Source organism: Oncorhynchus mykiss, chromosome 14 (genome assembly GCF_013265735.2).
Source record: "Oncorhynchus mykiss isolate Arlee chromosome 14, USDA_OmykA_1.1, whole genome shotgun sequence".
In the NCBI taxonomy this organism is placed as follows: Eukaryota; Metazoa; Chordata; class Actinopteri; order Salmoniformes; family Salmonidae; genus Oncorhynchus; species Oncorhynchus mykiss.
Window position 1 is genome coordinate 19,786,163 of NC_048578.1, and position 19,179 is coordinate 19,805,341.

A 19,179-nucleotide genomic window follows, 5' to 3' on the forward strand; every position below is an offset into this window, starting at 1 on the left:
CCACCATGACTGAAATGTTAGTTATGGAGCTAGAATAAACTTTATTTACAGTGTCTAAGAACATCCTATGGAAAGACTTCCTATGAAATACAATATTTAAATCAAATGCATGTTTCTGTTCCCTAGTATAATTACAATATAGATATCAGACGAAAGGAATGGTATATCCTGCATAGATCATTAAGGAAATCTAAAGCTGTTTGTTATACCAATAAATGCTTAAGTGTAAACCAAATCTGGTCCCGAAGAGGCAATTTTCCACTTTCTATCCACAATTTCACATCAGGGCTACACAAAGAAAATAGGTTTACCCACACAAGCACCTCTATCAATGAGTTGGCAATGTATTGGACATAGCCTTGTATGGTGCATTTGGCATAAATGCAGTATGTGTCATTTAAAAGGAATGATGAGACCCACATAAAAGTATGTGTTATATCATAGAATATAAGAATGTGTTATGTAGAATTCATCACATTTGACCTGAGAGGAATGCTTAACCAAGTCCCATCTAGGATGGAATGACAACTACTGTATATCATAACTCTTTGATAACATTACATGGCTGTTACATGATCTTGGATAATGTCAGATCGCTGTTACATGATCTTTGATCCTGTTAGAATGACTTTGTTCTTAACGATCTATTACAAATGCTTACATTGAGTTCAGGTACATTGTTGTACTTTTTTGAAAGGGTATGCTCTAATTTACACACCTAAAACAGTACCTAGTAGGGATGGTACACAATGACAACACTGTGGTTGTTGCCATAAGCATTTCTGAATCTTAATGTACAGCTTATGAAAGTGTTGCAGGCTTTATGTTATGTCCAATGACTCCATCTTGGCACTCCCCCACCATTGTAACAAATATTTTGGAAGGTATAGAAATGCATTTATTAATGTCTACATTTGTTTTTGCCACGTTTATTCTTAATGCATGCTTTCAAATTATAATATGTGAGCTAAAAATAAATATACACATTTAAAAAAAGTAATTTAATTTAAAAAAAGTTTTAAATGTTACTGTCCCCACTACAACAAAAGAAGACTTAAATGCATGTAATTTTGTCCTTGAAACACTTATTTGAAATACTGTAGCATTGCATTCATTCCTCTGGAGGACTGCTTCTACTGGGGAGTACCAATATGGCTGAATGGTGGCTTCAAAGTCTCTTATCATCAGCAATCCAGAGTTTATATACTGTGTATTTGGAAAGTTTTGAGACCTCTTGACTTTTTCCTCATTTTGTTACGTTATAGCCTTATTCTAAGATGGATGAAAGTTTTTTCCCCTCATCAATCTACACAATAATGACAAAGCAAAAACATGTTTTTAGAAACTTTAGCAAAAAAACTGAAATATAACATTTACATAAGTATTCAGACCCTTTACTCAGTACTATGTTGAAGCACCTTTGGCAGCGATTACAGCCTCATGTCTTGTTTGATATGACACTACAAGCTTGGCACACCTATATTTGGGGAGTTTCTCCCTTTATCCTCTGGAGATCCTCTCAAGCTCTGTCAGGTTGGATGGGGAGCATCGCTGAACAGCCGTTTTCAGGTCTCTCTAGAGATGTTCGATCGGGTTCAAGTCCGGGCTCTGGCTGGAAGCCACTCCTGTCCTGAAGCCACTCCTGTATTGTTTTGGCTGTGTGCAAAGGGTCATTGTCCTGTTGGAAGGTGAACCTTCGCCCCAGTCTGAGATCCTGAGCACTCTGGAGCAGGTTTTCATCAAGGATCTCTCTGTACTTTGCTCCATCTTTCCTTCGATCCTGACTAGTCTCCCAGTCCCTGCCACTGAAAAACATCCCCACAGCATGATGCTGCCACCACCATGCTTCACCGTAGGGATGGTGCCAGGTTTCCTCCAGACGTGACACTTGGCAGTCAGGCCAAAGTGCTCAATCTTGGTTTCATCAGGCCAGAGAATCTTGTTTCTCATGGTCTGAGAGTCTTTAGGTGCCTTTTGGCAAACACTAAGCAGGCTGTCATGTGCCTTTTACTGAGGAGTGGCTTCCGTCTGGCCACGTTAACTTTAAGGCCTGATTGGTGGAGTGCTGCAGAAATGGTTGTCCTTCTGGAAGGTTCTCCCATCTCCACAGAGGAACCCATCGGGTTCTTGGTCACGTCCCTCACCATGGCCCTTCTCCCCCGATTGCTCAGTTTGGCCCGGGAGCCAGCTTTAGGAAGAGCCTTAGTGGTTCCAAACTTCTTTACAGACTATTCCTTCGACCTTCAACCTTTTTGCTCTGACATGCACTGTCAACTGTGGGACCTTATATAGACAGGTGTGTGCCTTTCCAGATCATGACCAATCAATTGAATTTACCACAGGTGGACTCCAATCAAGTTGTAGAAACATACCATGAATGTTCAATGGAAACAGGATGCACCTGAGCTCAATGTCGAGTCTCATAGCAAAGGGTGTGAATACTTACAGTACCAGTCAAAAGTTTGGACACACCTACTTATTCAAGCATTTTTCTTTATTGTTACTTTTTCTACATTGTAGAATAATGGTGAAGACATCAAAACTATAAAATAACACATATGCAATCATGTAGGTACCAATTTTTTATTTATTTTATTCTTCAAAGTAGCCACCCTTTGCCTTGGTGACAGCTTTGCACACTCTTGGCATTCTCTCAAACAGCTTCATGATGTAGTCACCTGGAATGCATTTCAATTAACAGATGTACCTTGTAAAAAGTTAATTTGTGGAATTGTTTTCTTAATGCATTTGAGCTAATCAGTTGTGTTGTGACAAGATAGGGCTATCTTCTGTATACCACCCCTATTTGGTAAAAGACCAAGTCCATATTATAGCAAGAACTGCTCAAATAATCGAAGAGAAATGGCAGTCCATCATTACTTTAATGAGGGGCGGCAGGGTAGCCTAGTGGTTAGAGCGTTGGACTAGTAACCGGAAGGTTGTGAGCCCCCGAGCTGACAAGGTACAATCTGTCGTTCTGCCCCTGAACAGGCAGTTAACCCACTGTTCCCAGGCCGTCATTGAAAATACGAATTTCTTCTTAACTGACTTGCCTGGTTAAATAAAGGTAAAATAAAAATAAAATTAAGACATGAAGGTAAGTCATTGTGGAAACTTTAAAGAACTTTGAACTTTGCCAGGAAAAGAAGACCCAGAGGACAAATTGCTGTAGAGGACAAATTATTGCAGCCCAAATAAATGCTTCACAAAGTTCAAGTAACAGACACATCTCAACAACTGGTTTGCGCTTAGTGGGACTATCATTTGTTTTCCACACCAAACACCTCCAGGCTGTGTAAGGGCTATTTGACCAAGAAGGAGAGTGATGGAGTCTTGCATCAGATGACCTGGCCTCCACATTCACCAGACAATCCATTTGAGATGGTTTGGGATGAGTTGGACTGCAGAGTGAAGGAAAAGCAGTCAACAAGTGCTCAGCATATATGGGAACTCTTTCAAGACTGTTGGAAAATAATTCCATGTGAAGCTGGTTGAGAGAATGCCAAGAGTGTGCAAAGCTGTCATCAAGGCAAAGGGTGGCTACTTTGAAGAATCTCAAATATAAAATATTTTGGTTACAACATGATTCAATATGTGTTATTTCATAGTTTTGATGTCTTCGCTATTATTCTACAATGTAGAACATATTCAAAATGAAGAAAATCTCTTGAATGAGCAGGTTTGTCCATACCTTTAACCGGTACTGTATGTAAAAATGTATATACTTGTGTATGAGTTTTTTTGCAAAAAAATCAAAAAACCTGTTATTACTTTGTCATTATGTGGTATTGTTTGTAGATTGATGACAGGTTTTGTCTGAAACGATTTCAGCAATCGTCTGAAACGATTTCAGCAATTTTAGAAGTAGGCTGTAATGTAAGAAAATGTGTAAAAAGTCAAGGGCTCTGAATACGTTCCAAATGTACTGTAGATCATTGGTTATCCCCCTGTACTGTTTACGGTATTCTGATGTACACTCTCCAGGACCACGGCTGGACACAACTTTAAAACACACAATGTAAGAACCCCAAAATAGCCATAGCACTAGAGCAACAAGAACAGTGTTTACGTAGAAAATAAAAGGTGCTTTGGAACTAGGTGGATTTCAGGAACAAACATAATAATGACATTAATCAATGACTGATTATCTTATGAGAGAATTTATGAGGAAATAAGGTCAAATAATCCTACTGTTTGGTTATAAATCTATAACGAGAGAAAGAAACAGATAAAACCAGTACTAAACAACCATTTACTTAAAATATGTTAATAAGTAATGATATATAAATATCTATAACAGTAACACCATTTTTGTCTTAATGTAAAATAGTGGCTCTGGGGTAAAGTTTCATTTGGGTACAGATCTAGGATCAGCTTCCCCTCTCGCAATCCTAATCTTAACCATTAGTGGGGAAATGCTTAACTGACACAAGATCAGTCTAAGGGCAACTTCTCCGTACACCAAAATAGTGAGGCAACAATCCTTTTTGCTGTTGCCTTCACTTGTGCTGTTCTTGTCTGTTAATACTAACTTCATGCAAACCTGTTGGTTAAGGGCTTGTAAGTAAGCATTTCACTGTAAGGTTGTATTTGGCGCATGTGACAAATACACTTTGATTTGATTTGCAAAGAGAAGACTTTTACAAAACAACCTAGCTAAGGGGTGCTGTGGAGTATGTGGAGAAATGATTGGATGTTGGCTGCTTGGTTGTACTGTGGGGTGGCGGTGGGTTCACTCGTAGAAGCGTGTTGTAGGGCCTAGCTTCAGTTTCTCACTCAGTTTCTGGATAAGAAAGGACAGCTCCTCTGTAGCCCGAGACTTGTCTTCCAGGAGTTCGTACCGTAGACTGGAGATGTCCTGCTTGATTTCTTTCAGCTCACCTGCAAAGTAACATGTAGAGCAATAATGTAATTTCTGTTCAAGTGGTTTGTATTGAAGAATTCAGTTTGTGTTCTCAAATGCAATATTCACTGCATGACAATGTTGAACTGATCTACTCTCCATAATCTTTTTAAGTGCACAATGCAGTTAGCGTGGTTTATTTTGCTTCAAACGCCAATGAGAACCCTGTGGAATTCGACCAGTTTGCAGACCTCTTCCTACCCTTGAGAATGGTTTATTATTGGCATTGTGTAACAACACTGCAACAGATTCTCAGAGACAATTTCAGATGAGGTACTTCAGAGTAAAAGTTAAGATGCAAGATTACCTTCATTGACCTCGTCGTTTTCTTTGTCCACTTGTGCTTTCAACACGTAGCGTTTTATGAGTCTTTTCATGATTTGCTGCAACAAAGAAAGGAAAATGTCAAAATTGTAGGCCTATATGCTATTATGTTAATGTGACATTTTGGCTAAACATGATATTTTAGACTGACGGAGAGGTCACCTTACCTGATAGCGAGTGGGTTGGTTCAGGATGCTGTTAAAACTGTGGGACTCTGCTATGCGCAGGTTGGACTGGGTGAAGAGATTGAGCTGCAAAACACAGACATGCACAAACACACACACATATTTGGATATTTTATCTGTATACTCAATCAACCATTATGAAAATAATGACCAATGATTAACGTGAGTCTTTATTTGTTTAATCAACTTTATATATAGTTTTGTCCATTTTATTTTTCAGATGGGGGGGGTTTACAGGTACAAAAACAAAATAAATGCATATAAAGATGACCCATTCCTCACTCAAACCCCATCCACCTGTCTGCAACCTCACTAGCTTTCTAGCCAGCCACCCAGATAGCTAAGTTCGGCAGGCCAGATACCTAGGTGCAGGCAGCCAGATAGCTAGGTCCAATATATTTGTCCAGGCCTCAATTGTTCCTTGACTAGCACCATTCATTCTCGCTGTTGATAAATCTACTGTTGTAACTGACACGATCGTTAGAATGAGTGGACCAAGATGCAGCGTGGTATGTTTCCATCCTTTTATTTAGAAGAGAAACTTAAAGCACTTAAATAAAGTGAATAAATGAAAAGTGCCGCTACATGCAGTTCAGAAAGCAACTACACACAAACATAGTCAAGGTCCCACAAATCACAATGGGGAAAATGGCTACCTAAAAATGATCCCCAATCAGAGACAACGATACACAGCTGTCTCTGATTGGGAACCATACCAGGCCAACATAAATCACTCATCACCTAGATGACCCACCCTAGTCACTATCACACCCCAACCAACATGGAGAATAAACAGCTCTCTATGGTCAGAGCGTGACAAACTGTATCCACTGATTAAATGGGAGAGAGTGAGGTGATTGCCATCTTAGATAAAAATGTTATATTGCAGCAGTACCCGCAAAACACCAGTCTCAACGTCAACAGTGAAGAGGCGACTCTGGGATGCTGGACCTCTAAGTAGATTTCCTCTATCCAGTCAGTGTCTGTGTTCTTTTGCCCATCTTAATCTTTTTATTGGCCAGTCTGAGATTTGGCTTTTTCTTTGCAACTCTGCCTAAAAGGCCAGCATCCCGGAGTCGCCTCTTCACTGTTGACGTTGAGACTGGTGTTTTGCGGGTGCTATTGATTGAAGCTGCCAGTTGAGGACTTGTGAGGACTTTTAAATTATAAACTTGGATTAGCTAACACAACGTGCCATTGGAACACAGGAGTGATGGTTGCTGATAATGGGCCTCTGTACGCCTATGTAGAAATTCCATTAAAAATCTGTCGTTTCCAGCTGCAAAAGCCATTTACAACATTAACATTGTCTATACTGTATTTTGGATCCATTGTATGTTATTTTAGTGGACAAAAAAATGCTTTTCTTTTAAAAACAAAGACATTTCTAAGTGACCCCAAACCTTTGAACGGTAGTGTAAATACAGTTGAAGTCAGAAGTTTACATACACTTAGGTTGGAGTCATTAAAACTCGTTTTTCAACCACTCCACAAATGTCTTGTTAACAAACTGTAGTTTTGGCAAGTCGGTTAGGACATCTACTTTGTGCATGACACAAGTACATTTTTCCAACAACTGTTTACAGACAGATTTTTTCACTTATAATTCACTGTATCACAATACCAGTGGGTCAGAAGAGTACATACACTAAGTTGACTGTGCCTTTAATTTAAACAGCTTGGAAAATTCCAGAACATTATGTTTTGGCTTTAGAAGCTTCTGATAGGCTAATTGACATCATTTGAGTCAATTGGTGGAGTAGATGTGGATGTATTTCAAGCCCTACCTTCAATTTCAGTGCCTCTTTGCTTGACATTATGGGAAAATCAAAATAAATCAGCCAAGACCTCAGAAAAAAATTGTAGACCGCCACAAGTCTGGTTCATTCTTGGGAGCAATTTCCAAACGCCTGAAGGTACCATGTTCATCTGTATAAACACCATGGGACCACGCCACCGCCATACCGCTCAGGAAGGAGACAGATGCCTTCTGTCTCCTAGAGATGAACGTACTTTGGTGCGAAAAGTGCAAATCAATCGCAGAACAACAGCAAAGGACCTTGTGAAGATACTGGAGAAAACAGGTACAAAAGTATCTATATCCACAGTAAAACAAATCCTATATCGACATAACCTGAAAGGCCGCTCAGCAATGAAGAAGCCACTGCTCCAAAACCGCTATAAAAAGCTAGACTACGGTTTGCAACTGCATATGGGGACATAGATCGTACGTTTTGGAGAAATGTCCCAAGAAGGGCCTACAGCAGCACCTAGATCTTCTGCACAGATTCTGTCAGACCTGGGCCCTGACAGTAAATCTCAGTAAAACAAAAATAATGGTGTTCCAAAAAAGGTCCAGTTGCTAGGACCACAAATACAAATTCCATATAGACACTGTTGCTCTAGAGCACATTTAAAAAACGATACGTATCTCGGCCTAAACATCAGCGCCACAGGTAACTTCAACAAAGCTGGGAACGATCTGAGATACAAGGAAAGAAGGGCCTTCTACACCATCAAACGGAACATAAACTTTGACATACCAATTAGGATCTGGCTAAAAATACTTGAATCAGTTATAGAACCCATTGCCCTTTATGGTTGTGAGGTCTGGGGTCTGCTCACCAACCAAGAATTCACAAAAAGCGATAAACACCAAATTGAGACTCTGCATGCAGAATTCTGCCCAAAAAATAACCTCCAGAAAAGAGACGTTAAATTCTACAACCACCTAAAAGGAAGCGATTCCATAACAACCTTCCATAACAAAGCCATCACCTACAGAGAGATAAAACAGGAGAAGAGTCCCCTAGCAAGCTGCTCCTGGGGCTCTGTTCAAAAACACAAACAGAGCCCCAGGACAGCAACACAATTAGACCCAACCAAATCATGAGAAAACCAAAAGTGAATTACTTGACACATTGGAAAAACAGAGCAAACTAGAATGCGATTTGGCGAAATACCTGACCACTGTGACTGACCCAAAATGAAGGAAAGCTTTGACAATGTACAGACTCAGTGAACATAGCCTTGCTATTGAGAGAGGCCGCCGTAGGCAGACCTGGCTCTCAAGAGAAGACAGGCTATGTGCACACTGCCCACAAAATGAGGTGGACACTGAGATGCACTTCCTAACCTCCTGCCAAATGTATGACCCTATTAGAGACACATATTTCCCTCAGATTATAACCACAAAGAATTTGAAAACAAATCCAATTTTGATAAACTCCCATATCTATGAGTGAAATACCACAGTGTGACATCACAGCAGCAACATGTGTGACCTGTTGTCACAAGATAAGGGCAACCAGTGAAGAACATTGTAAATACAACCCATATTTATGTTTATTTATTTCCCTTTTGTACTTTAATTATTTGCACACTCTTACAACACAGTATACAGTATAGCCATAATACAACATTTGAAATGTCTCTATTCCTTTTTTACCTTTGTGAGTGTAATGTTTACTGTTCATTTTTTATTGTTTATTTCACTTTCATTTATGATCTATTTCACTTGCTTTGGCAATGTAAATATGTTTCCAGGCGAATAGAGCCCATTGAATTGAGAGAGAGAGAGAGAGAGAGAGAAAGAGAGCGAGAGAGACAGAGACAGAGAGAGACCGAGAGAGAGCTTGAGACAGAGAAAGAGAGAGACCCTGGACACATATGAATCATCTTGATACTATTATTGTGTGCCATGGGGGGCCTGCTGATTGAACAGATGATATCCTCCAAGGATTATATTAGAGACAGGCATCAAACCTGTCTTAAAGGGGATTTCAACACTCCATACATATAAATTGGATGTTATTATCTTTTAAGTAGGGCTTGAATAATATTCCATGTTCTCTTACTAGACGAGTACTCCAGACTCCAATGCATACAAGAGCCTTCTCTTTAGGTGGATAGCGTTCATATTTATTTGTAATTTAAATATGGCGAGCCACAGACATAATGCAAAAGCCATTGATCCTCTCCAGGGTCGAATTATGGATGCAAATTATGACCACCCAAAGTCAGTACTGAGAAATCATGGAAGAATATACATTACATCATGCACAAATCATAACCCCAATAAACAGAGATCTCCGCATAAAATGTTGTCTCCAGCTAGAGCGAACTTGTGTATTTTTATAATCAAAACAATGCAGAGAGAGAGAGAGAGAGAGAGAGAGAGAGAGAGAGAGAGAGAGAGAGAGAGAGAGAGAGAGAGAGAGAGAGAGAGAGAGAGAGAGAGAGAGAGAGAGAGAGAGAGAGAGAGAGAGAGAGAGAGAGCAATAGATGATTTGATGAATGAATGAATTCATCCATCCATAAATACACCTATCTATCCATACCCTGGACTTCGAACTGTCCATTCCCAGCTCTACGTCCTTCTTCAGGCTTCGTCGTCGGCAATGCAGCATGCCAACTATCCACCTGATGAGGTGGTAAAAGGACTTGGGAGTTGGAATGATGCTGAAGGGAGGAGGCAGCGTCTTGCCATTGTCAAAGTAGGACAGCCACAGTTTGGAGCGCGCAAACTTCCACTCCACGTCCGCGTCATCCTGAGAGATAAGTAGAGTTATCGAGAAGTCGAGAGATTGACTTAGTGAGACTAGCTCAGTAACTGTTACAAACACCATTATCCAAAACCTGTTTGAACTAATGATAACCTGCTCACTTCTGTCTCGCTCATGGGATGTTAGAAATGTATTGTAATGTTTTTAAAATTGTATAACTGCCTTAATTTTGCCGGACGCCAGAAAGACTAGCTGCTGGCTGGGGATCCATAATAAATACAAATACTTCATTTGCTGTTGGCCTAATCTATGAGAGACAACACTATTAGCCTAATACTGCCATCGAAAAGTCACAAGCTGTTGTCTCTGATAGGACATTACAGCAGAGGCCTCATGCCACTTCTTGTATCTTGTGTTGCGGATTATCAAAGGAAATTCCCACAATACATAACATGGATCATCTCCAAATAATTGATTAAAGCAATAATACATGAGGGGGTGTGATTCATTGTGGCTTTAGCACGGCTGTACTGCGGTCATATGAGGCAAGTAGGAAATAGCAACAAATATTCCCATAACACATAACAAGGATAATCTTGAAATGATTGATTTCAGAGCTATTCATAGCAGAGCCCCTGATGTTTCACAATTAGAGACAACAGAGCATAGTTGCTTAGGGCATACTGTGCTACATACAGCATTATATAAAAACCACAGCAACAACAAACAGATTACCCCAAAATACACTATCCCTATAATTATAACCAAATGAAATGGCGGGGTGTACAGATGCCACTGATTCATCCCCAGGGTGAAGTTTTCCCCTAGGTATAGATCTAGGATCTGCTTCCCGTTCCCCAATCCTAACCATTATTGGGGGAGATGCTAAACTGACCCAAGATCAGCGTCTAGGCTGGGGTAACTTCACCCTACACGAGTAACTCACCTCGATCTCTTGATAGGAGCTGTTGATCATGGCGATCAGCATGTTGAGCAACACCACCACCATGGTCACGTTGTAGATTCCGTAGAGCACGTAGCCAATGTTCTCAATGAACTTGTGGTTGTATTTGAGCACCACGGAGGACACCTCTGACAGCCCAAATATAGACCAGAACAGAGTCTTGAAGCTCTCCTCCACCCTGTGGTGACAAGGAAGGAAGGGGATTGTCACAGGACAGGCTGATTAGTTCTAGGGGTTTCTAGTTTGTGGCTGTGCCCTTGTGAGACCACAAACTACATTTGGCTTCGGCCCAAAGTGACAGGCAATAACAAAGTGCTACTTTAAAAAAAAGTGATGCGATTAAGATGTCACTTCCTGTGTAGCCTAACCTCTAAGGGCAGACATGTGATGTATGATGTATGGGGAATTAACCAAATATCTTAGCATGTCTTGCTTAATACTATCCTGGTATATAGTCCTCTGGTTGTCAAAGTGACTTTGAGGAAAATTAACAACAAGATTGAAGAATAGTTTCATGGGAATTGTTGCATTCAAATGATTATTTTTATTTTCAGGTGATGTCCCTGTATTTGATATTTTGTGTTATATGAATTCCACAGATGTCCTTGGTAAGGGCAGAAATGACCATTGGGACTCTTGGCAATGTTACATGAGTGTGTGTGTGTTCCATTTGTAAGTGTGTGATCCATTTATGCCATGCCAGCTTGGCTAATAAAATACAATATGGACACCGAGACAATTGAGGAAAACAATAAACCATAACAATGGAAATTATTTCATTTTCTCACTTTGGAAAGAGTAACCTTGGAGGGAATCCAGTCCAGTGTGAAATGAGTTATTTTTTCTGAGCTGCCACAATTCCGGTTTGAGGCACTCTTAGAAAGGGAGACCAAGTTGGGCCATTTTCTACTTCATACTGCACTACACTGACTGAGTCGATAGACTGAATGAGCTAGCGCTTCTTGATTGGACTCAATAGAGGAAGAAAAGCGCTCTCTACATGAATGGAGAGCGCACTTGTCGATGTTTAAATGTTTTATGAAGGTTCATGGCAGTAGATAGGTTCTTACTTGATAAATGTGTATCAATCTTATTCTCTAGTTTATTATTTTAGGAGTGTATTCATTTCAGGGCCTTTGGGGACAAAACAATAAGGTTGAATGTATACAAAACCTCCCTACTGACTGTGTACAAAGCAGTTCCTGTCACTGACTCCAGACCTCATCAATTAATGTTCTCTTTACAAAAGTTGACCGAGACTGTCCCCACAAGTGTCTCCCTATACGTCTGTTCAAGTAAGTGTCCTCATAAAGTGGTCCCAGTGTCTGCTATAATCACTCACGTGGTGAATGCCGGGTTGACCTTGGCACCCAAGTAGTAAGAATAGAGGATAAACATGCCAATCATGAATGCCAGGAAGACCATGATGAACAGGACCATGAACTTGAAGATGTCTTTGACAGTGCGGCCCAGGGAGATCTGGAGCGGTCCGAAGCTCTCGTTAGCCGGCAGGATGTAAGCGATGCGTGTGAAGCTCAGCACCACGGCGATGGCGTATAGTCCTTCTGAGATCAGCTGGGGGTCTGACGGCAGCCATTTGTCCCTCGCTACGTGGAGGAAGGGGTAACAGTCAGTTGTTTTATTATCACTCATAGCAACATGCACAATGTGTTTAATGCATGGCGCAATAGGATTGTTCTACACAATGGTTGGGTTAGACTTTGCTTTACAGACTCACTAGGTCGTTGCAGGCTTTGAAATAACACAGCAAATGGTAATTACATAAGAATTCCCCTAAAATGTGTATTTTGTTTCTTTGGGATGCATCAACACAAGCACCAATAAACCTCCTAATTTCTCAGTAAATATCAGGTCAAACTAAATGAAACAGGACTATAAATAAAGTGCTTGTCACACCCTGATCTGTTTCACCTGTCTTGTGCTTGTCTCCACCCCCACCAGGTGTCTCCCATTTTCTCCTCTGAGTATTTATACCTGCGTTTTCTGTTTGTCTGTTGCCAGTTCGTCTTGTCCCGTCAAGTTGTGCCAGTGTCTTTCTCCAGTTATGACCTGTTTTGCCTGTCCTGACCCTGCCTGCCGTCTACTTCTGCCAACTGCTACCAGGATTACGAACCCCTGCCTGTCCTCGACCTGCCTTTGCCTGCCCCTGAGACTTGAACCATCTGCCTTACGTATCTTAGCAAACTGTCCATGACTGACCCACCAGACTCAGACCAGCTCTGCAACACTGTTTCCTCACAAGGAGCCACCATTGGAAGACACAAGGAGTTACTACATAACCTTATGGAAGGATTCCACACCTTGGTGGAAAACCATGACCATGCCATCACTGCATTGTTGGAACAATTCAGCGGACTATCTATTAGGCAGCAAGCCACAACGAAAACCTCCCAGACTCTAAGTAACTCCGCTTCCCGGGGTGCATCTCCCCTGCCTACCCTGGCTTCCGGAGAACCCCAATTACCTCCTTCAGAGCGCTACACTGGGGATCGCGAAACCTACCGGGCGTTTCTCTCCCAGTGCTCCTTCATTTTCGAGCTGCAGTCCTCTTTGTTTCCGTCGTACTGTTCAAAGATAGCGTCTCTTATAGCGCTGAGATAGCATCTGGAGGATTTCGTGGCGGAAGTAAGGAAGGTGTTGTCAGGTAGAGAGGCCGCTTGGAAGCTCCTTCAACTGTGCCAAGACTCCTGTAGTGTGGCAGACTACGCGGTAGACCTTCGCACTTTAGCCGCCGAGAGTGCCTGGAACCCGGAATCCCTGTTCCTTCATGGATTATCAGTGGGAATTAAGGATGAGCTCGCAGCCCGGGAGCTGCCTTTGGACCTCGACAGTCTCATAGCCTTGACCATAAGGACAATACATATCCACCTGTCCAGTAAAAAGCCCAGGCTCATCAGTAGGTATGAGTACGCCGGTGGGCCATACAGGAAGTCTCCCATTACTCATACTGCTCTCCATGCTATCCTGTTGTGGGGTGACCGGTCTAAATCTCTCCAGGTGCTCGTGGACTCTGGGGCCGACGAAAGCTTTATGGACACTACCCTGGTGTCGGAGCTGGGTATCCCCACACAACTTCTCTCCGTTCCCATGGACGCCAGAGCATTGGACGGACGCTCTATTGGCAGTGTCACTCACAGTACGATTCCTATCAACCTGTGTCAGAGTCCATGCCGTTTCTGCTCATTGAATCTCCTCATGCACCCTTGTATTGGGATTGTCATGGCTCCAGTGGCACAACCCCCTGATCGACTGGGCTACAGGTTCAATGCTGGGTTGGATCCCATTATGCCACGCGCATTGCCTCAAGGCGATGCAGCCCACCCCTCAACGTCCTCCTGTGGGCTTGGGTAAAGCCTCGGAACTCTCCGCCATTCCCGCGGAGTATTAGTACCTTCGGGAGGTTATCAACAAGGCCAGAGCCACATCTCTTCCTCCGCATCGACCCTATGACTGCGCCATTGACCTCCTCTCTGGCACTACATTGCCTCGGGTGGCTTTATTCGCTGTCTGGTCCAGAGACCAAGAACATGGAAGGGTTCATTGAGGACTCTTTGGGGGCAGGGATCATTCGTCCTTCTGCCTCCCCTGCCAGTGCAGGGTTCTTCTTTTTTTGGATATGGGAAGGAGACGAATGGAAGAAAGCCTTACCACAGCTAGTGGCCACTACAAGTATCTGGTTATGCCATTCGGACTGACCAACGGTCCCGCAGTGTTCCAGGCTCTGGTCAATGATGTGTTCCATGACATTTTAAACCGGTTCGTGTTTGTCTATCTTGACGACATTCTTGTCCTTTCCCCTTCGGTTCAGGAGCATGTTCTCCATGTTTGACAAGTCCTCTAGTGCCTCCTGGAGAATCAGTTGTTTGTCAAGGCTGAGAAGTATGAATTTCATCACTCCACTATCTCCTTTCTGGGATATGTCATCACTGCCGGGAACATTCAGATGGATCCAGACAAGTCGAGAGCGGTTGTGGAGTGGCCCCAACCCACATCCAGAGTTCATCTGCAACATTTCTTTGGATTTGCTCATTTCTACTGCCGCTTCATCCAGGGCTACAGCACCTTGGCTTCCCCCCTCTCTGCACTCCCCTCAACATGGGTTTCGTTCACGTGGTCCGCATTTGCTGACCGGGTGTTTTTGGATTTCAAGCATCGGTTCACTACAGTCCCCATCTTAATCTATCCAGACCCATCCCATCAGTTCGTGGTTGAGGTCGACGGCCCCACTTGGACGTTGGAGTGGGGCCGTCCTGTCCCAGCGTTCTGCCCAAGACCAAAAGCTGAATCCCTGCGCTTTCCTTCGTCTTAATCCCACAGAGAGGATCTATGACGTTGATCACCGGTCAAGATGGCGCTGGAGGAATGGTAACGGAGACACTGACTAGAAGGGGCAGAACATCCATTCCTAGTTCGGACCGACCATACGAATCTGGAATTTCTCTGCGCCTCACCTCAAGGCAGTCTCATTGGGTTCTGTTGTTCACTCGTTTCAATTTCACCATCTCCTACCGCCCTGGGTCCAAGAATGTGATGCCTGACGACCTCTCTTGCTTGCATAGCTCCGCAGCTACACTGCGGCACACCAGTTGCTAGTTCTGGATTCTGCCCGGTCCCAGTCCTGGAACGGGTTTCTTTCTCTGCTCTAACCTGCTATCCCGGCTCCAGACGGACCCTGGCCTTCCTCCAGCAATGTTTTTTGGTGGCCCACTATGGTTTCTGATGTCTCTGCATTCGTCGTCGTATGCACGTTGTGTGCTCAGAATAAGACTGTGGCATGCTCCGGCCGGCCTCCTTCAACCACTCCCTGTACCTCATCGCCCCTGGTCCCATACATCCCTGGACGTTATCACTGGTCTCCTATCCTTACGGTGTTGGATAGGTTTTCTAAAGCCACCCATTTCATCCCCCTTTCCCAAGTTAACTTCAGCCAAGGAGACGGCCCAACTCATAGTACAGTACATCTTCCGAATTCATGGATTTCCGGTCGACATAGTCTCTGATCGTGGTCTTCGGTTCTCATCCTGATTCTGGAAAGCGATCTCTTGCCCTTCGAGTGCTCCATGAGTGATCAGCCCCCGCTCTTTCCTGAGCAAGAGTAAGAGGTCAACATACCCTCGGCCCAGATGTTCTTCTGCCGCTGTCGGCTTGCCTGGGAGAGAGCCCGGTTCCCCGTACCCCGGCTACCCGCTATCGTCTTGGGCAGAGGATGTTGCTGTCTACACGGGATCTGCCCCTCCGGATTGAGTCCTGCAAACTTTCCCCCTGTTTCATCGGCCCTTTCCCAATCTCTAAAATCCTTGGCCCCTCTGTTGTTCGTCTTCTGTTGCCCTGCACCCCCCGTATCATCCTAAGTTTCATGAGTCCAAGATAAAACCTGTGTCTCATTGTCCTTTGTCTTCTGTTTCTGTGTTTTTTCCTTGTTATGGTTTTTGTTCTTGTCTCCCCGGTTACGACCTGAGGCTGCCTGCCATCTACGTCTCCAGACTATTAACAGGATTACGAACCCCTATCTGTCCTCAACCTGCCTTTTTCCTGCTTCTGTCTATTCAATAAATCTTTCAGACTTGCCTCACGAGTCTGTATATTTTTTTTTATTTCACCTTTATTTAACCAGGTAGGCTAGTTGAGAACAAGTTCTCATTTACAACTGCGACCTGGCCAAGATAAAGCATAGCAGTGTGAACAGACAACACAGAGTTACACATGGAGTAAACAATTAACAAGTCAATAACACAGTAGAAGAAAAAAAAGAGAGTCTATGTACATTGTGTGCAAAAAGCATGAGGAGGTTGGCGAATAATTAAAATTTTTCAGGTAGAGATACTGGTGTGCAAAAGAGCAGAAAAGTAAATAAATATAAACAGAATGGGGATGAGGTAGGTAAAATTGGGTGGGCTATTTACCGATTGACTATGTACAGCTGCAGCGATCGGTTAGCTGCTCAGATAGCAGATGTTTGAAGTTGGTGAGGGAGATAAAAGTCTCCAACTTCAGCAATTTTTGCAATTCGTTCCAGTCACAGGCAGCAGAGAACTGGAATGAAAGGCGGCCAAATGAGGTGTTGGCTTTAGGGATGATCAGTGAGATACACCTGCTGGAGCGCGTGCTACGGGTGGGTGTTGCCATCGTGACCAGTGAACTGAGATAAGGCGGAGCTTTACCTAGCATGGACTTGTAGATGACCTGGAGCCAGTGGGTCTGGCGACGAATATGTAGCGAGGGCCAGCCGACTAGAGCATACAGGTCGCAGTGGTGGGTGGTATAAGGTGCTTTAGTAACAAAACGGATGGCACTGTGATAAACTGCATCCAGTTTGCTGAGTAGAGTATTGGAAGCTATTTTGTAGATGACATCGCCAAAGTCGAGGATCGGTAGGATAGTCAGTTTTACTAGGGTAAGTTTGGCGGCGTGGGTGAAGGAGGCTTTGTGGTGGAATAGAAAGCCGACTCTAGATTTGATTTTAGATTGGAGATGTTTGATATGAGTCTGGAAGAAGAGTTTACAGTCTAGCCAGACACCTTGGTACTTATAGATGTCCACATATTCTAGGTCGGAACCATCCAGGGTGGTGATGCTAGTCGGGCGTGCGGGTGCAGGCAGCGAACGGTTGAAAAGCATGCATTTGGTTTTACTAACGTTTAAGAGCAGTTGGAGGCCACGGAAGGAGTGTTGTATGGCATTGAAGCTCGTTTGGAGGTTAGATAGCACAGTGTCCAGGAAGGGCCGGAAGTATACAGAATGGTGTCGTCTGCGTGGAGGTGGATCAGGGAATCGCCCGCAGCAAGAGCAACATCATTGATATATACATAGAAAAGAGTCGGCCCGAGAATTGAACCCTGTGGCACCCCCATAGAGACTGCCAGAGGACCGGACAACATGCCCTCTGATTTGACACACTGAACTCTGTCTGCAAAGTAGTTGGTGAACCAGGCAAGGCAGTCATTAGAAAAACCGAGGCTACTGAGTCTGCCGATAAGAATATGGTGATTGACAGAGTCGAAAGCCTTGGCCAGGTCGATGAAGACGGCTGCACAGTACTGTCTTTTATCGATGGCGGTTATGATATCGTTTAGTACCTTGAGCGTGGCTGAGGTGCACCCGTGACCGGCTCGGAAACCAGATTGCACAGCGGAGAAGGTACGGTGGGATTCGAGATGGTCAGTGACCTGTATTTCGAAGACCTTAGATAGGCAGGGCAGGATGGATATAGGTCTGAAACAGTTTGGGTCCGGGGTGTCTCCCCCTTTGAAGAGGGGGATGACTGCAGCAGCTTTCCAATCCTTGGGGATCTCAGACGATATGAAAGAGAGGTTGAACAGGCTGGTAATAGGGGTTGCGACAATGGTGGCAGATAGTTTCAGAAATGGAGGGTCCAGATTGTCAAGCCCAGCTGATTTGTACGGGTCCAGGTTTTGTAGCTCTTTCAGAACATCTGCTATCTGGATTTGGGTAAAGGAGAACCTGGAGAGGCTTGGGCGAGTAGCTGCGGGGGAGGGGGGGGGGGGGGGGGGCTGTTGGCCGAGGTTGGAGTAGCCAGGAGGAAGGCATGGCCAGCCGTTGAGAAATGCTTGTTGAAGTTTTCGATAATCATGGATTTATCGGTGGTGACCGTGTTACCTAGCCTCAGTGCAGTGAGCAGCTGGGAGGAGGTGCTCTTGTTCTCCATGGACTTTACAGTGTCCCAGAACTTTTAGAGCTTTTAGAGTTAGAGCTACAGGATGCTATATCTGTTCTTAGTTCTGCATTTTTTGAACGGAGCATGCTTATCTAAAATGGTGAGGAAGTTACTTTTAAAGAATGACCAGGCATCCTCAACTGACGGAATGAGGTCAATATCCTTCCAGGATACCCGGGCCAGGTCGATTAGAAAGGCCTGCTCGCAGAAGTGTTTTAGGGATTGTTTGACAATGATGAGGGGTGGTCGTTTGACTGCGGATCCGTAGCGGATACAGGCAATGAGGCAGTGATCGCTGAGATCCTGGTTGAAGACAGCAGAGGTGTATTTGGAGGGCCAGTTGGTCAGGATGACGCCTATGAGGGTGCCCTTGTTTACAGATTTAGGGTTGTACCTGGTGGGTTCCTTGATGATTTATGTGAGATTGAGGGCATCTAGCTTAGATTGTAGGACTGCCGGGGTGTTAAGCATATCCCAGTTTAGGTCACCTAACAGAACAAACTCTGAAGCTAGATGGGGGGCGATCAATTCACAAATGGTGTCCAGGGCACAGCTGGGAGCTGAGGGGGGTCGGTAGCAGGCTGCAACAGGGAGAGACTTAT

The 19,179-nt window shown here is 43.8% G+C and overlaps 1 protein-coding gene across 1 annotated transcript in view; it reads right to left on the reverse strand.

Moving 5' to 3' along the window:
• Positions 1-3,623: 3,623 nt before the first annotated feature.
• Positions 3,624-19,179, reverse strand: part of LOC110488958 (short transient receptor potential channel 3-like) — a 56,124-nt gene continuing 40,568 nt past the window's right edge. The window contains exons 8-13 of the mRNA XM_021561455.2: positions 12,224-12,488; positions 10,864-11,059; positions 9,753-9,962; positions 5,395-5,478; positions 5,211-5,286; positions 3,624-4,881 (exon numbers count right to left, since the gene is read on the reverse strand). Of these exons, the coding sequence (XP_021417130.2) occupies positions 4,733-4,881; positions 5,211-5,286; positions 5,395-5,478; positions 9,753-9,962; positions 10,864-11,059; positions 12,224-12,488 (980 nt within the window). The 3' untranslated portion in view covers positions 3,624-4,732. The remainder of the gene's footprint in view (positions 4,882-5,210; positions 5,287-5,394; positions 5,479-9,752; positions 9,963-10,863; positions 11,060-12,223; positions 12,489-19,179) is intronic.